The sequence below is a fragment of the Silene latifolia genome, chromosome 2 (assembly GCF_048544455.1).
Source record: "Silene latifolia isolate original U9 population chromosome 2, ASM4854445v1, whole genome shotgun sequence".
NCBI classification, from domain to species: Eukaryota; Viridiplantae; Streptophyta; class Magnoliopsida; order Caryophyllales; family Caryophyllaceae; genus Silene; species Silene latifolia.
This window is the reverse complement of record NC_133527.1, coordinates 199,028,940-199,044,503: the sequence shown is the minus strand read 5'-3', so window position 1 is coordinate 199,044,503 and position 15,564 is coordinate 199,028,940. Positions and strand designations below refer to the sequence as shown.

General features: G+C 38.7%; 2 protein-coding genes across 4 annotated transcripts; one reads left to right on the top strand and one right to left on the bottom strand.

Annotated features, from left to right (window-relative positions):
- Positions 1–504: 504 nt before the first annotated feature.
- On the top strand, positions 505–2,321 carry LOC141644407 (uncharacterized). Its single transcript, XM_074453935.1, has 3 exons — positions 505–630; positions 1,844–2,000; positions 2,103–2,321. Exons 1-3 carry the CDS (start codon positions 628–630, stop codon positions 2,147–2,149), a joined length of 207 nt encoding a protein of 68 aa, XP_074310036.1. The 5' UTR covers positions 505–627; the 3' UTR covers positions 2,150–2,321.
- Positions 2,322–3,628: 1,307 nt separating this feature from the next.
- On the bottom strand, positions 3,629–9,005 carry LOC141644406 (F-box only protein 6-like). Of its 3 annotated transcripts, none has more exons than XM_074453932.1 (2): positions 8,599–9,005; positions 3,629–5,119 (listed from the first exon to the last, which is right to left on the bottom strand). In XM_074453932.1, exons 1-2 carry the CDS (start codon positions 8,736–8,738, stop codon positions 3,883–3,885), a joined length of 1,377 nt encoding a protein of 458 aa, XP_074310033.1. In that variant the 5' UTR covers positions 8,739–9,005; the 3' UTR covers positions 3,629–3,882. The 3 variants fall into 3 exon arrangements, with proteins under 3 accessions (XP_074310033.1, XP_074310035.1, XP_074310034.1); XM_074453934.1 differs by lacking the exon at positions 8,599–9,005 and adding an exon at positions 7,951–8,560; XM_074453933.1 differs by lacking the exon at positions 8,599–9,005 and adding an exon at positions 6,873–7,938.
- Between the last annotated feature and the right edge of the window lie 6,559 nt (positions 9,006–15,564).

Sequence of the window (15,564 nt, the reverse complement as noted above, 5' to 3'; positions counted from 1 at the left end):
CAAATTTCGGACCAAAAAATCGAGAAGGCTACGGGTTAAAATACTCGGGCTGCTTTATATTATTGTGAAAATGTGTCATATATGAACTATAAAACCGAATGGGGATTCAATTTTGGTTTGCGCAAGTATTAAGTATCATAACAACATGAGCTATATGGCGGGTTATTAATACAATACAAGTGATATGATGTGTCAAATGAGATTATTGTGGAGTATCGACATTTTTATGATACTGAATCGTCATTAGGAATAAACAATCATTATGTTTACCAACGAAAAAAAACAACTAAAATAGAAACATTATAGTAAAGTTACTTAAAATTACACTTGATTTTTAATAACACTCGTTCAATTTTACATGTTGATGAATAGAGAAAGTTCATTCTATATGAGTAGAGTCGTAAAATCGTAGAGACGTAGAATAATACCAAAGTATGGGCCTATGGCATTACGGGTTGTGGCACAAGGGCCTGCATATTTCAGACCGGCAATGTAAACCAGATCAAAAACTTTGACTCCTCTTATTTGAAAACAAGAAACATTTAACTCCATAACTCCCGGTTTGGTCGGAAAAATAGAAGCTGATTTCACCTCTTCCAGCAAACCCTCATCTTCCTACCAATAATCATGGTATACTCTCCTTTCATCTCTCTTTTTTTTAATGGTAATTATTAATTCCAGATCTGATTACAATTGTGGTTTACCATGTTTGATATACTTGCGAAAGATTTCATCTTTAATTCAATTTCATGTGTTGTTAATATATGGAGTCTGATTTTGTTGTGCAGATCATATATGATTTACCTTTCATGCTTTAATATTATATTTGATTTGATTTTCGGGATTTTGTTAGTTCTGATGAATTAAACAGATGGGATCTTTGAAATTAAGGAGAGTAGTTCCATAATTATTTGATTATGATACATTAATATCCCTTTTTTTTTGCTGGGAGGTAGAAAAAGATTATACCTTTATCAACATCTGGATCCTTGAATTGCATTTAATTCATAAATGTTGATTATAGGATCAATATTTCACCCTGTGGGATGTCATAAGCTCTCCACCTCTAGACTACCGAGCTTCCGCATCAATTGAATAACCCCTTTTGTAAAGGGGGATTACTCTGGGATCTGCATTACTCTGTAATTGACGTTTTGTATTAGTAGATGTCGAGTTTCCGGTTTGCCACAACTCAGTTTAAGTCCAACTAAGCCTCAATATCAGATCACAAGTTTAGTTATGCAAAATGGAACTTAGAAATGTAGAAATGCCATTTGCTGATGCTTTTGAGCTACTAAATATTGTCTTCAGATTGTCCAACTTTTCTGAGGACGAGATCAATAATCAACCATTGTTGATATATTGTACTGACTACTGTATCATTTTATATAAACTGGTTTGAGCTATGTTTTACTCCATATGGCATGCTTCTGTAGATTGAAGCATCCTCTATCCTCGATTCCTTGCTACGTTTCTGACGCTTATTTTTTATCGAATTTGGATGTATTGAATTGAATTGATATTTCCTGTTAGAGAGAAAGACATTCAATTTTGAACTGAAACTTGCAGAATTAGCAAAATGACCCATTAGACGGACTATCTAAGCTTCTTGTATTATGAAATAGCACTATAGCAGTATAGCAATTCTAGATTTAATTTTCTATGTTGGATTAAACTGGAAACAATATGACTACATCTAAACACTAAGGCTTAGGTTGCATACATATGCCCCATTTTTTGGCATAGGTGGCAGCCTTTGAGGCTTTGGCCAGAATGGCCATTTGGGGTAAGAATAAGTAAGCTGAGTCAAATTGACATATATTGCTTGGTGTCCTCTGTGTAGACTACATCAAGGCGCCTTGCAGACAGGAAGAGTGAAAAGTTCCAGAAGAACATCACGAGGAGGGGGTCTGTTCCCGAGACAACCGTCAAAAAGGGCGCAGATTATCCTGTTGGCCCTATTTTGCTCGGCTTCTTCGTATTTGTAGTCATCGGTTCATGTAAGACTCTATATTCAGAAATGTCTGAAAGCTATGCTGGAGTTATTGCTATTTACTGTTTTGCTTAATTCTCTAATGCCATTTCATCCTATCTTCTCCCAGCTCTGTTCCAGATTATCAGGACTGCCACAAGTGGAGGAATGGCATAAATGCAGCTGGTGTTGCGGAGGTCTCCCCCCTTCTGTGTTAGGTCAACAATAGAAACGAGAAATATATACTAGCTGTGTTTACGAAACTGGTTTTGAGAAAATGTTTTAAAAAAATGTGATGATGCTTATTTTCTATTCACTTATTCTATGAAAGACCTCTTTGAGTTGTGACTGTGATGCTCTTGGGGGCCACTCCATTCTACTTTGTAACCGAGAATTGTGCCTTGAGTATATCATCTATATATGACCTTATGAAAATCGCTTGTATAGTGCTCCCTTGACAGGAAGGCCTTTCAATTGTGCCTCGAGTATCATCTATGTATGACCTTATGGAAATCGCTTGTATAGTTCTCCTTGACAGGAAAGCCTTTCAAAGAAAATTCTGCTTTTAGAATGCTGTAGCTCATAAATGAGCTCCTTCAGTCCTTGACTGTCTCTATAGATTCCCATCAAGTCCCTAAGTGTCTCAGTCGCATATGTCTGTTCCCTGACTCAAGCTTCTCAGCTTTGGTCATACAAGTGTGGAATTATAGATGTTCGGTACTGGCTCAAGTTAGATATCCATCATTGCCTGATTGGTTTTAGAAAAAAATAAAGGGTTTTTTTGTTGAACACAACCTTTAAAAAACTTTTTTTTCCAAACACAACCTTTAAAAAAAAAGTTTGTGAAACACAACCTTTAATAATTTTTTTTTGTTAAACACGACATTTTGGCTAGAGTTTGAACACTTGCAACGGGGTAACTTTCAGTCGACATTTGAGATAGAAAACGAGGTCGGTTTGAGGTGTTTTTAGACTCGTTGAAAAGGTGGGAGTACAAGCTTTCCTGACATTATCAATACGGCGGTGATAGGTGGCCTTATGCGGGGTTTATTAGTGTGTAAAGTAAGGTTGATCAAGGAGTGAATTGTTGTTTTTCTGATTTGTTTCTCTCTCCAATTCACTCCTTGACCAACCTTACTTTACACACCAATAGACCCCACATAAAGCCACCTATCACCAGCGTATTAGTAACCATTGGAAAGCCTGTACTTCCACCTTTCCAAAGAGTCTAAAAACACCTCAAATGGAACTCGTTTGCTACCTCAAATATCGACTTAAAGTCACCCTATTGCAAGTGGTTAAATTCTGGCCAAAATGTCGTGTTTTACAAAAAAAAAATTATTAAAGGTTGTGTTTTACAAACTTTTTTTTTTTAAAGGCCGTGTTTGAAAAAAAAAGTTTTTTAAAGGTTGTGTTTGACAAAAAACCCAAAAATAAATTACGAAATGACAAAAAACATTAGGCAAGCTAAACCGAATGACTGCATGAACATGATATAGGTCATACGCTCGAGTTTGTGTCCTTGGCAGTTGTAGGGAGCTACTGGTTATACTTGTACCAAATAAAGGGAAGACAAGCCACACATACTGGCATTCTGTGTTCATCCCCGGTACAAACCTAAATGCAGTTTCTCACATCTTTTAAAAAAGAGTGTACTTGAGTACTTGCCAACATTGATATAGCAAAAGCTGCTCTTGAGCAGGAGATGTGTTGTCAATTTTTACAGCGTAATGAAATCGACTACGAAGGACTTGGTACAAAAATACAAACCATAAATGTCAGTAAGGCCTCAGTAATTTGAGGATCAAATGAAGCCTCTTCACGTTTTACATACTTTCATTAAAAAAAGGGGGCTAAAACCACCTATGCTTTCAAAGCTCACCCCAGGTTACGCCACGGATCACTCGGGGTCAAGGGATAGCAGTAAGGCAAGGGTAAAAGGCAGTCCCGCAAGCTATCCATTGACGTTTCCTCCCATGAGGAAGAACACAACTCGGTACCTTCAGCCACTCACCTTTCGCCACATCATATGTGACGATACGATTCATCTGGCGGGACCGTAGTGACATCATGAGCAAACCTGTGTTGCCCAAACAAGTCATTCGGACGTGCTTTCCATAAAATTCCAAGCACCATACATTTGGCATTCTGTCAACCTCCTTCCATAAGAGCGTCATCTTCTGAAGCTCCCATATGCACACACACGTGGCGGCATTCTTGGTTAGTAAACCCACCAGAAAAATCCGGCCCCCACACTCTGCAAGATTGTGATCGGTTGAATTCGGCGGGTTTGGAATTAGGTATTGCTTCCAAACCCCGCTATCCATATCATACGACACAATCCCGTCCGGGTCCGAACGCATGAAGTATATTTTCGCACCGACGGACACCGTGTGAGAACGGAAATTCAGTGACAGCGGTAACTTGATGTTCGAGGGCAAAATCCCGTGACGGGCCCACAAGTTGTTCCGGGAATCATAGATTTCATATTCGCCATCACGGCCAAACCATAGTATCTTGTAGGCACCATAAGTAGGGTTTCCAACCCGGATCATCCCAACAGCAACGCGAGACCAGACCTTGACGGATCTTGCGGGAAGCTCCTTCCAAGCCTGAGTTAGAGGGTTGCAAATGTAGAAGTACCGATGACCAATATCGAGGAAACAAACGAGACCCCCAGCAGAAGCAACCGGCAGAAGGATAACCTTTGGAGGAAGTGAAGGGATAGTCGGGTGGCGCCACTTTTTCATGGGCGGGTCATAAATGGCTCCAGTATTCACATTCTCATGAGTAATAGTGTAGAACCAAGGTTGGGATTGTGGGACTTGAGAACAGTGTTCAGAGAAGCTGTTTGTAGTAAGCAAGGAATTCCATTTCTGACATACGGACCGAAACTGGAAGAATGTGGCTACAGGAAGCCTTGCAATTACAGCTTCAAGAAGGTCCTCCGGAAATTCCTTCCAAATTTCGGGATCCATGATTTCAGATGACTTTGACTTTCCAAGATTTCTTTCTTTACGGGATCTTTTGATTGGTGGTGCCTTATAATGGTCGGCCATTTTCGATTTTCCAGTCTTTTCAGCGCTCAGGGTAACACTATTACAGTTTTCTTCTGGAGGATGTTCATCAATATCCAGGAAGCACCATCTACATATACAACGCTAAACTTTCAGTGTAAAGCAAATAGGGCATAACTACTATCGTGATATATTAGGATCAGCAAACAGAAAGCTCAACGTCAAATAAGTAAACACTCCGTCCTAATAAAGGTAACACCTTCCATTCTCAACAATGGCACAATATTTAGAAGACAAAAAAGGAGGGTTTAAATGTGCAAGCGGTCCAATTATACAGAAAGGTACCCAAAAAGTCAACCAAAAATGGTACGAAAGTGAAAGTGAACCAAATTACCCTTTAAAATTAGGACGATAATGATATTTGACAACTAAAAAGTAAACCAACAATGAAATCAGAAATTATGTACGAATCAAACAAACAAGAAAAATGGAAGACATTTGTCTATCTGAGGGGGTATACTCAAGTGCAATTTTCTGATGGTATTTCTATATGGAAGCTACACATTTGGTTCCCAAGTTCAGCAACACTAAGAATCATCAAGGAAAGTATATAAAACTCATAAAAGCATCAAAATAAGTTATCACAATTGACCTTTTGAAAACAAAAAACTTATTGAACATGAAAATTGTTCCGATGTTTAGTTAGCTAAAGAGAAAAGGAACAGCTTAGGATGCAATCTTGCAAGTGACATAACCATAGTACTCCGTATTTCCGTAATATATAAAGGATACTGACCCAAATATGTACAAGTTTTCCAGACAGATTTACTTACCTAACAACTCCAGGTTAGGTGTTTGGCATTTTGACACTCACCAGCCATAGGTTTTTTTTTTATTTTTATAAGAAGACCCATAGACAAAGTAGCAAACAAATCTTGAAAATCTGAAGCTCAGCCATTAAGAGAATGTTGGAGGAACAAATGGAATAAGCAAAGATATCCTCTAGGTTCTAACATCTTAGAGCACTACTCAAAGTAATAGTGCAGTCCTGTCGATCTAGATTTATCACACGATTCCTTACCTTAAAAGGGCTTCACAAAATACATCTAGAATCCATGACCTACATGATCGATCACACAATAGCAAGCAGACAGATATAGTAATAAACCAATTTCTAATGATCCTTGGTTAGCTACATATCAATACCATGACCATCTATTCCAGTAATGTGGACACATGTAACAAAATGCATAATCCCAAAAGAAGTCAACATCGGCTAATATTAACCAAGGTAAGGAATCGTGATTGGTGAGATTAAGATAAGACCACGTACGTATCAACAAAATGGGAAGATCAAGGAAAAACAGAGAGGAAAAATAAAGTAAAAAAGTAAACGAGGGAGAAACAGATTTATCCATAACCGCACTCAAGCATACGTTTCAAGTTTCAACTACTAACTGTTAAACCTTAAAAAGAGCCAAAAGAGAACAGTAACTTTCCCAGAAAATGGCAAGAAGTTATGATTACATTCATGGACTAATTAGATTGAGAGCATGCTTTTTAACATGAGATATGGACCGTGAGACGCCCCCATGGGAATTTTAAATGCCCTCATAACGGCAGAATTAGATATACGGAAAAAAAAAACTGTAAATGGTTTAGAACAAAACACTTAATCAATGACATTGCCCTAACATACAAGACCATTCCATCCCGGAATTTTTTCATATCTTGAGCAGGGTAAACGAACAAATGTTAAGACCGGAAATATAGAAGGTAGAGACTAGAGAAAAAAGAGAATATTATTGCACCTCCACATATGATACAAGATTAAGATATTACCATTCCTCAGACGTTTCTATATCAATACATATATGACATACCTTTCAGAAACAAAAAGCCAAATTTAACTGACAAGGAGATTATCAAGCAACAGTTCCACGTACAGGAGCGACAGAGAGTATAACCACAGTATTAATTTTCTGAACTCTATACTCTATAGTGGCTTTTGGGTTTTCAAGATCAAAAGAATGTGTTGCCAACTTGCCATAACAGAAGACCGCTTTCTTTATCTAAATACAGTTAGTTGCAATTAATAAGGTGGTCACCTCTCACTAGTAATTCAACAAATCTTTATATCACCCTTCCTTTATATTAAAAAGTCATAGTCCAGACTTCATCCTACTCATACTCAAGCCATGCTACGACAAAAATGCATACGGCAACACCATTAATGCATATCAGAGCCCACGTGTTCTATTATAGCGATTTAGAAGAGTTAGCAGTATAGCAACTTGCATCAATGAAAGGGAACATTTTTTAGGTTATAACAGGGACACAGGGTGCATGAGAGAAGTGGGAGGTTGATACCCGTGAAACGGTGACCTTATAAAGCTCTTCTAGTGAAGAAAATTGTTAAAGATACGTCCACTTTTTGAAGGCCAAAGAAGAAATTCAGCTTTTGCCACAGAACTGAACAACTGAGGGAGATATTAACTTAGATAGGATAAGCTTCAGATTTTGGGCGACTCTGTAGGAAAAAATCAAAACATTATTTGATGGAGTATGTGAATATACACGTTGCTGGTGATAGGAGCTCCTAACATTATGAAATCATGATTAGAATAACCAAATAAAAATGGTAAATATAAGAGAAAGATTCCTCGTTTGTAAGGAGCAAACCATTCAAAGCAACAAGGGATAAATGGAGACGTGGTTCGTACCAATAGTAGCAGATACTTAAGGACCAATGAGCAATCAGTTGAGTTTTCTCCACTATCCTAACCATCTTCTTCATAACTTCTACAAAGCTATAGGATCTTAAGTGGTAAACCACACCAAAATGAGCAATCTTTTAGAATTTAAATCCTCTACGTAGCAAAATCAGTTGATAGGTAAGGACCATGAAAACCAACTTAATCCCTAAAAAAGGACTAATCCCAGACTATCTTATAACATTACCATAATGCCAAAACGACAATCAGTTTAATGACGAGGCAAGGCTGTCGGATGTGCGATATTAAGAGCGATATTATTACTACATCTCAAAATTATACACGTGAACTAAGGTTCGGGCAATTCCACCCCAGAACCCCCTGGTAAAGATAAGGCCCTTTCATCAAGAGGTGAATCTCGATAATCAAAAAACTTTTCACAAATTCTCTTTAGATACCCCAATCCCCTCCCACGTCACGCCAAAACTAGTCAGCAATGCACATTAACTTCCTGATAAATTTCGACAAATTACCCCAGGAAATGAACTATCACTAGTGCCGAGAGTATTTACCCACAAAATTAAACTCAAGTTGATTTTATTCCGGAAAAAAAATAGTCGTTTGATGTATCAGATAGCCAGGAAAATACAAAATTTACAAAAGAGAAACACAAGATGAAGCAAGAGAGCAGGTAGGATAAACACAAACATCTAAACGATGTAATCAACACTAATCCCCCAAAAAAAAAGATGTTAAAAAGGTAAAGACTTGAAATTGCAATAATCATAATCAAGGTGAAGACTTTAAAATTAAAAAATGGGTAAACCATAAGTAATCAGAATAAACTAGTAACAGCAAAAAAAGAAAGAAAGAAAGAAAGAAAGGGAATGGAGACCTGGGGAAAGAGGAAGTTGGTAGGGTGGGGTTAGAGCAGGAGGAATCAAACGGTGTCGTATTAGAGGAATATAGGAAGGAAAGTTGATGAAAATGGGAAAGAAGCAACCTAAGAAAACCCAAGTCGTGATGTTGTTCCATAACACAATCATCAACATCAACAACATCAATTCTTATTTCTTCGTCGGAGTCCTCCACACTCCTTCGCCACCTCTTTCACGGAGGACTCTCTCTCTCTCTCTCTCTATTACTTTCTCTCTCTACTCTCTAGTCGCTCTATCCTTGTATTTTCATGTGTCCGTTTCTCTCTATCTACCTGCACCTGGTAGACTTCCTTTGTGTATTTGGGTCTTTTTCTGTCTTCCCTTTGTTTTCTTCCTTCACTTTAGTACCACTCCTACTACTCTACTACTAGCCTCTATCATCTAAAATTCTAAATCTCAAATCGGTAATTAAATACTTGTGTTTAGACTTGTCAAACGGGTCGAGCAGGTGAAATCTCGGGTGCTAATCGACTTTTTGTCTTAAGAAAAAGTCTGAATTACAAAAATAACATGATGTTATCAGGTGCTAGTCGATACTTTATATGGTCTTACGATTACTTACGAGTATTTGAGAGGGTAGTATCAAAACTCGATATTATTTATTGGTAGAGTATTATGGTCATATTTAACATAATCAAACTAATTATTGGACAAAATTATAATATTGTGACTAGTATCTAGTCCACTTACGAATTTAATGAAATCAAACGAGAAGCATGGTTCATTTAGTTTATGTGTTGCAGGGGCGTCTTAAAAAATATAGAGGCCTGATGCACTAGAAAAAAATGAGGTCCGAAATATAAATGCACAAGTGTAATATACTTCGAGATTTGTATTGGATTTCACAATAAAGCTTATAAATTCGGTCACCAAAATCGGAGGCCCAGTTCCCACGCCTGTGGCCTTAGGCGCCCTGATGTGTTGTATAAATAATCATATATATTTGGAATAATATTAAATAACTATTGAAGAGTATACTACAAAAAGAAATATTTTTGGATTGAGGAGTAGTATACCTAATAAGTAATGTTCTCAAACTATGTTTTACTTTCAATACGACTATTTGGCTTAAAGCTTACCACTTAAACAAGTTGTAAATACATAGTATGTTTTACTTTCATACGATTGCTAATCAAATTGTACATTAAATTGTAAATATACATATATTTTATGGAATAAATTTCCCTTATAAAGGTAAACATTGTATGTAGTTAAAAATTTGATGATAAAGGCTAACTTAAACTTTTGGTCCACCTCCTTAAAATCAAGAAAATCTCAAAATCATGAAAAACAAAGATAAAAGGATTCAAAGGGAAAAAAAAGTATTGGCTTTTGGTATTGGATTCCTTATTGTTGTAAAGAGATGTGACTTAAAATTTGTTTGCAAAAGTTAGCTACATTAGTTTTTCTTCAACATTGAATTGTTCTTCTAATTGTAGATAATGAAGTTAATTATAAAACACCACTTGACTATGAACCAAACACTAACTTAAACATCAAGGCTACAATTACTAATTTGATGAATTTTGTGCATTTTATATTTTTATTTTTAGCCCCACCACAAATTTCCTCTCTCATTTTGAACTTTATGATTTATGGAAGTATCTATACCTCATTATTTCTTCTCAACTTTATATGTTTTGTCAATTAGTACAATCTCTTTTGAATCGAATTTTGTTTCCATCTTATTTATTATTGGAATTGGACAATATACCATTAAGTATTCAAGCAATCAAGTCATATTGCGGAGGGATTATCTTTTAGAGTCGCCTCGTAGTAAAATAACTTAATCACTCCAAAATCACAATCCAATTATGTAAATAATCTGAAACTTTAAGAGTTTCTAGTTGTATCAATGTGTCGGGCTGAGGCACATTATTCCAAGATCTCGCGATTTAATTTGGTAAAAATACACATATATGTTGCAATATTGTTGATAATTTGATAATGTCACACACCATAAGACCACGTACAATTATAGTCATATTAAATGTTTTAGCTGAAATATTTTGCACTCAACGTTGATGCCTGCATGCATAATAATATAAAGTCTTCTAATTACGTTATTGAATATGAATATGTTATACATACGTATATTCTAATTCAATGTAATATAATTATAAGCGACACAAAAAGTAGACTCTGATCCATAAATAAATACTCGGTAATACTCAATTGTGAGCCACCTCCCCCACTTTGTTGGGGTAGTTGGGTCTTTCGAATACAAACGCGACTTCCACCAAGAGTTTGTACGGAAGGTAACAATAGCCATAGCTCGTTTACCTCATCTCTCAAGTCAAGGTGGGGTCGGTGGTGATTGTTTCTTCAAGTTAAGGCACCACTTTAATTTGTGTTTACTAAATTATATATACATTATACTCCATAGACGTATATATATTGCTTTTCATACGGCCTATGGAGTATGTTTTAATATACTTATTCGGTTCATGCCAGTTCGCTCTTTGATTTAAATTATCCCACACATATTTTAAAAAATGTATTACGTACTCTATAGTGAATAAATATAATGCACTATCAAGATTATATTATAAATCAAACTATTGTATTTAAGTTTTGTGTGAGTGAATAATGATATTTTTAACGGTACAAGTATGAAGTATATAAAGTAGGTGAACAAGTATATATCGTACGTAGTAGCTAAGCATATACACGAACGATTGTTTGGCGACAAAACAAAGTTAGTCTACTGTCTAATGATGAAAAAAACAAGATTCGTGAAATAAAAAGAAAAAGAAAGCATCATATTAGTGAATACCCCGTAAAAAAGCAAGGATATTTTAAAAACCAAAAATAAATTAGGCGTAGCTACTAGGAGTAGTAATCATAACTTTGCTCGAAAAATCCATGGATGTAAAATTTCATGATCAAAGCGAAACTACTCTCAACTATCTAGGGTGGGGTGGGTAATGTATAATGACTCATTATTACCAAGTATCATCATTATGAATTATGATGCTTCCTCTTCTTTTACGTGTGCTCTTCATTTATTCCCTTTTGGAATCATTGCGTAATTTTAATTTGAAAGGCAGTACGTTCTTTCAAAAAACACGTACTCGTACAAAGTATCAAATAAAAATTTACTTTGATCGATCGAGTCAAGCTCGATAATAAAAGGGTTGTGAAAAACTGACAGTGAGAGGAAACGAAAAGACTCTTTTAATAAACTAATAAAGGACCGTCTCTCAAGTGTCATTGTGGGCTTTGATAATTATACTTATCCGGTCAGATCTTGTTCTTTTCGGCTGGTCACCATGATGAGTTGAACTGAACTCAGTTAAGAAGAGTTGAGTTGCACTGAACTGAATAGAGATATACTAAAATTAATTTGAGTAGAACTGAACTAAACAAAACGAAATTAGGCTAAACTAAAGTGAATTGATATTATAAGTGGTACTGCATTAAGCTGAACTGCATATTTAATTATTCAAAACCTTAAATCTCATTCTATGATGAAATATTATGATTTCTCTTACTATAGTAAATATTAGGGTAAATTGATATCTTATACCTTACATAACCCCACTTTTCATATCTTATACCTAACATAATTTTTTTTTAAAACTTATACCAGAAGTACCCAAATCTTATATATTTAATACCAAATTACAATTCCGGTGGAAAAAAACTTAAAGTGACCGTTTTGCCCTTCTAGTAAACCACCAGCCACATTTACTCTAACACTCCCATCCCCCTTTCATATTACTATCCCTGATTAAAGAAACCCCCAAATTTTCAAAATAAAAACCCTAAATCAATCCTCTACAATTAACCAATCTTATTCTATATTGCTTCTGGAATCTAATCAATACTTATTAACCTTCTTATAAGGCGCACCTCTGATCAATACTTATCAAGTTACCAGGTTTGTTCATTTATGATTGAATTCTCGCATAGTTTGGTTATTTACTTCGTGTTCTCTATTCTTAATGCTGGATTTTTTTTCACATAGTTTCTTCCTTAATCCCTACAATTTGTGTAAGTTTTAATATTTATTGAATTTGTGTGTTCTTTATTTTGCAAGATATCTACTAAGAAAGCTAAGGAGGAAGGATGGCGAGCTAGAAACGACATCAAACTCCTTCAAATTGATGAGGAATTCAATATTTTTCAAGGTATTACAAATTGATGTCTTTAATGAAAACTAGGATTCATAAATGCTATTGGTTTGATTCTTCATTTAGGAAAATTGGATGTTGTTGGCGTAAATTACAGGGGTGAGAAAGGTTGGTGGATCTTTGTGCAGCACCTTGTAGTTGGAGTTCATGAAATCAAGAGGATTTAATACTTCAATTTTATGGAATCTGGGAAAAAAAGGAAGAAAGGCGGAAGAAGACTAAATGAAGATTATAGGGAGTGTGTAGTGTGTTGTATAAATTAGAAGGAGGGTAAACTTGGAAACAAATATTACATTTAGTGAGTAAAATTTGAATTTGTCGGAATCCGTTCGTTTTTTTCACCGGAGTTGTAATTTGGTATTTAGTATATAAGATTTGGGCATTTCTGGTATAAGTTTTTGATGGGGCATATTCTGCACCGCTGACCAAGTCAACATATTGAACGAGGTCAAAGATATCCACAGCAAGCCAATGACTTAGACATCCCAGCCGATGCAGCCTTTCGGCCTGCCAGCATGGGTCTCGGCTACGCAACCCACCAGCCGGGGCACATACCCGCGTACTCATATCCAAGAACCCTCGGCATGGAGTCAACCAGGCTCGCCGGCCTGCCATGGGTCCCTCGGCCGAGGGTAGATCAGTCTTTCCACCTGCTATGCCACTTGGCCCACTTGGCCACTACGTGACAAAAGGTGAAAGTCTATAAATACTCCTCAATCCTCATTGAGGAAGGGATCCAGAATCTAACCTAAGAACCCCTTAAACTGGTATTATCTCTCTCATCTCTCTACAATACACGTCATCAAGCAACATACCACTTAATCACAATAAGTTCACTGACTTGAGCGTCGGAGTGAGTACGCTTGGCACAAAGCCAAGCCCTCAGTTTGCTCATTGTTGCAGGAGAAAGCCGAGGAGAGCAATCAAGGCTAGAAGAGGCATTATTCGACAAAGCTAGCGTGGTAAACAAACTTGATTCGGAATTCATACCCGGAACAATTGGCGCCGTCTGTGGGGATAAGATACTAGAAGCTAGACACTCCCAAACAAAAAAAAAAAAAACAAAAAAAAAACCCACCCAAAAAGCTAAGAAGATGTCAAAAGAACAAGAGGTGTTCGTAATCAAGAGCCCTCCACCCGATGACACCGTCCATACTTCGAGGTTGTGCGCCCTCCACCGCCGGATAATTCAACCGGAAGTCGGGATGCCAATAGTGCCGATACGCCGCCGCCGCCGACCAGTGTCACCGTCATGGGACGCGTGGTTGATGCAAAAGAAAAATCAAAACAACTCCCGGACCGATAGGTAGCACGCCGCTCACACTCACACCGACAAGAGCGGCGGTACCCGTCCCAGGAAGCTAGGGCCCAAAAGGTGACTCCGAGAAACCCGAACGAAGCACTAAGAGAGGCCGAGCTTACCAAGACGCCGGGGAGCCCGAGTGTCGGTGGTAGAACTAAGCCCTTCCCGCACTCGCGGAAGGACGATGTCGCCGCGACGCCCACGAGGCATGCCCCGACGAGCGGAAGGAGTCCGACTCACCAGAGTCGAAGAAGGAGTCCGACTCACCAGAGTCGAAGAAGGAGTCCGACTCACCAGAGTCGAAGAAGGAGTCCGACTCACCAGAGTCGGAGAAGAAGCCCTTCCCGCCACGGGGAGAGGGACCGGACCAGGGATGCGAGGAGCCGATCGCCGCGTGTCATTAGACACGTGGTCAGACAGCCCCTCAGTGCCTACGTCCTAGAGACCCAGGTGCCGCCGAAGTTAAAGCTACCGTCTATATCATACGAAGGGGAGGGCGACCCAACCGACCATACCGAGGCTTTCGAGTCTCACATGTCGATGTGGGAGCAACCTGACGAGGTCTGGTGCCGAATTTTCCCAACGACCTTGGTTGGGATGGCGCAAAGCTGGTACAAGGGGCTACCCGATGGGTCGGTATACTCCTACTCCGACCTAAGAGACGCGTTTTTGGCCCAGTACTCTACCAATAAAAGGAGAGCCGTCGAGACATCGGATCTCCCGACTATCGACAGAGGGAGGCGAGTCACTCCGAAGCTATGTGAAGAGGTTCGATGGCGGGGTTCAAAATCGGGAGCCGAACAAATAACTAGCGGCCTTCGCACCGATGAAAGGCCTCCCCGCAGGGGACTTGAAAACGAGCTCATCAAGTGCGGTGGCCTGGGCCTAGAGTCCGCCAGGGCATTGGCCGATCAGGCCATTAAGGTCGAAGACTATCACAAAATCTGGGTGGGCCACGGCGATTCCGGACACTCAGAAAGAAAGAGCCACCGGGAGGACAAACCAGATGAAGGACGCCGCGACAATAATAGGTCGCGGTTTGACAAGCCCGCCAGAGCGTAACCCACGACGCCGGGGAGTTCGTCCATACTACCATAAGAAGTACAAAGATCACACTCCCCGGTCGTATCGGCCGAGGTCTTCTCCCGAGCGAAACGAGGGGCGAAGTGGGAAAGGCCCCCAAACCTAGGGGGGACGGTGACACGAGCCCGCATCGCGAGTACCACGCCACACCGGCCACTTAACCAACGATCACGGCATTTGAAGAATGCCATTGAAGAGCTGATCCGGAAGGGGAGCCTCGGCAAATATGTTGCCGGAGGTCAAAAGACTAACACCGGCGGCTCGGATAAAAAATCCGTCTTTGAACGGATAGGGACAATTCATGTTGTCATCGGGGGAAACGAGAACGGCGGATCCGCTCGCGGACACAAACGGCACTGAACGGATCAGTATCAAAGCCGTCAACTTCGTGCCCACTACAA

Bases quoted from the DNA above. Each gene is read 5' to 3' on its own strand.
- LOC141644407 (XM_074453935.1), top strand. The intron at 2,001-2,102 runs GTAAGACTCTAT...ATCTTCTCCCAG, and splicing joins ATTTGTAGTCATCGGTTCAT to CTCTGTTCCAGATTATCAGG.
- LOC141644406 (XM_074453932.1), bottom strand. From the start codon at position 8,738: ATGGAACAACATCACGACTTGGGTTTTCTTAGGTTGCTTCTTTCCCAT. The intron at 5,120-8,598 runs GTCTCCATTCCC...TTGTATATGTAG, and splicing joins CCAACTTCCTCTTTCCCCAG to ATGGTGCTTCCTGGATATTG.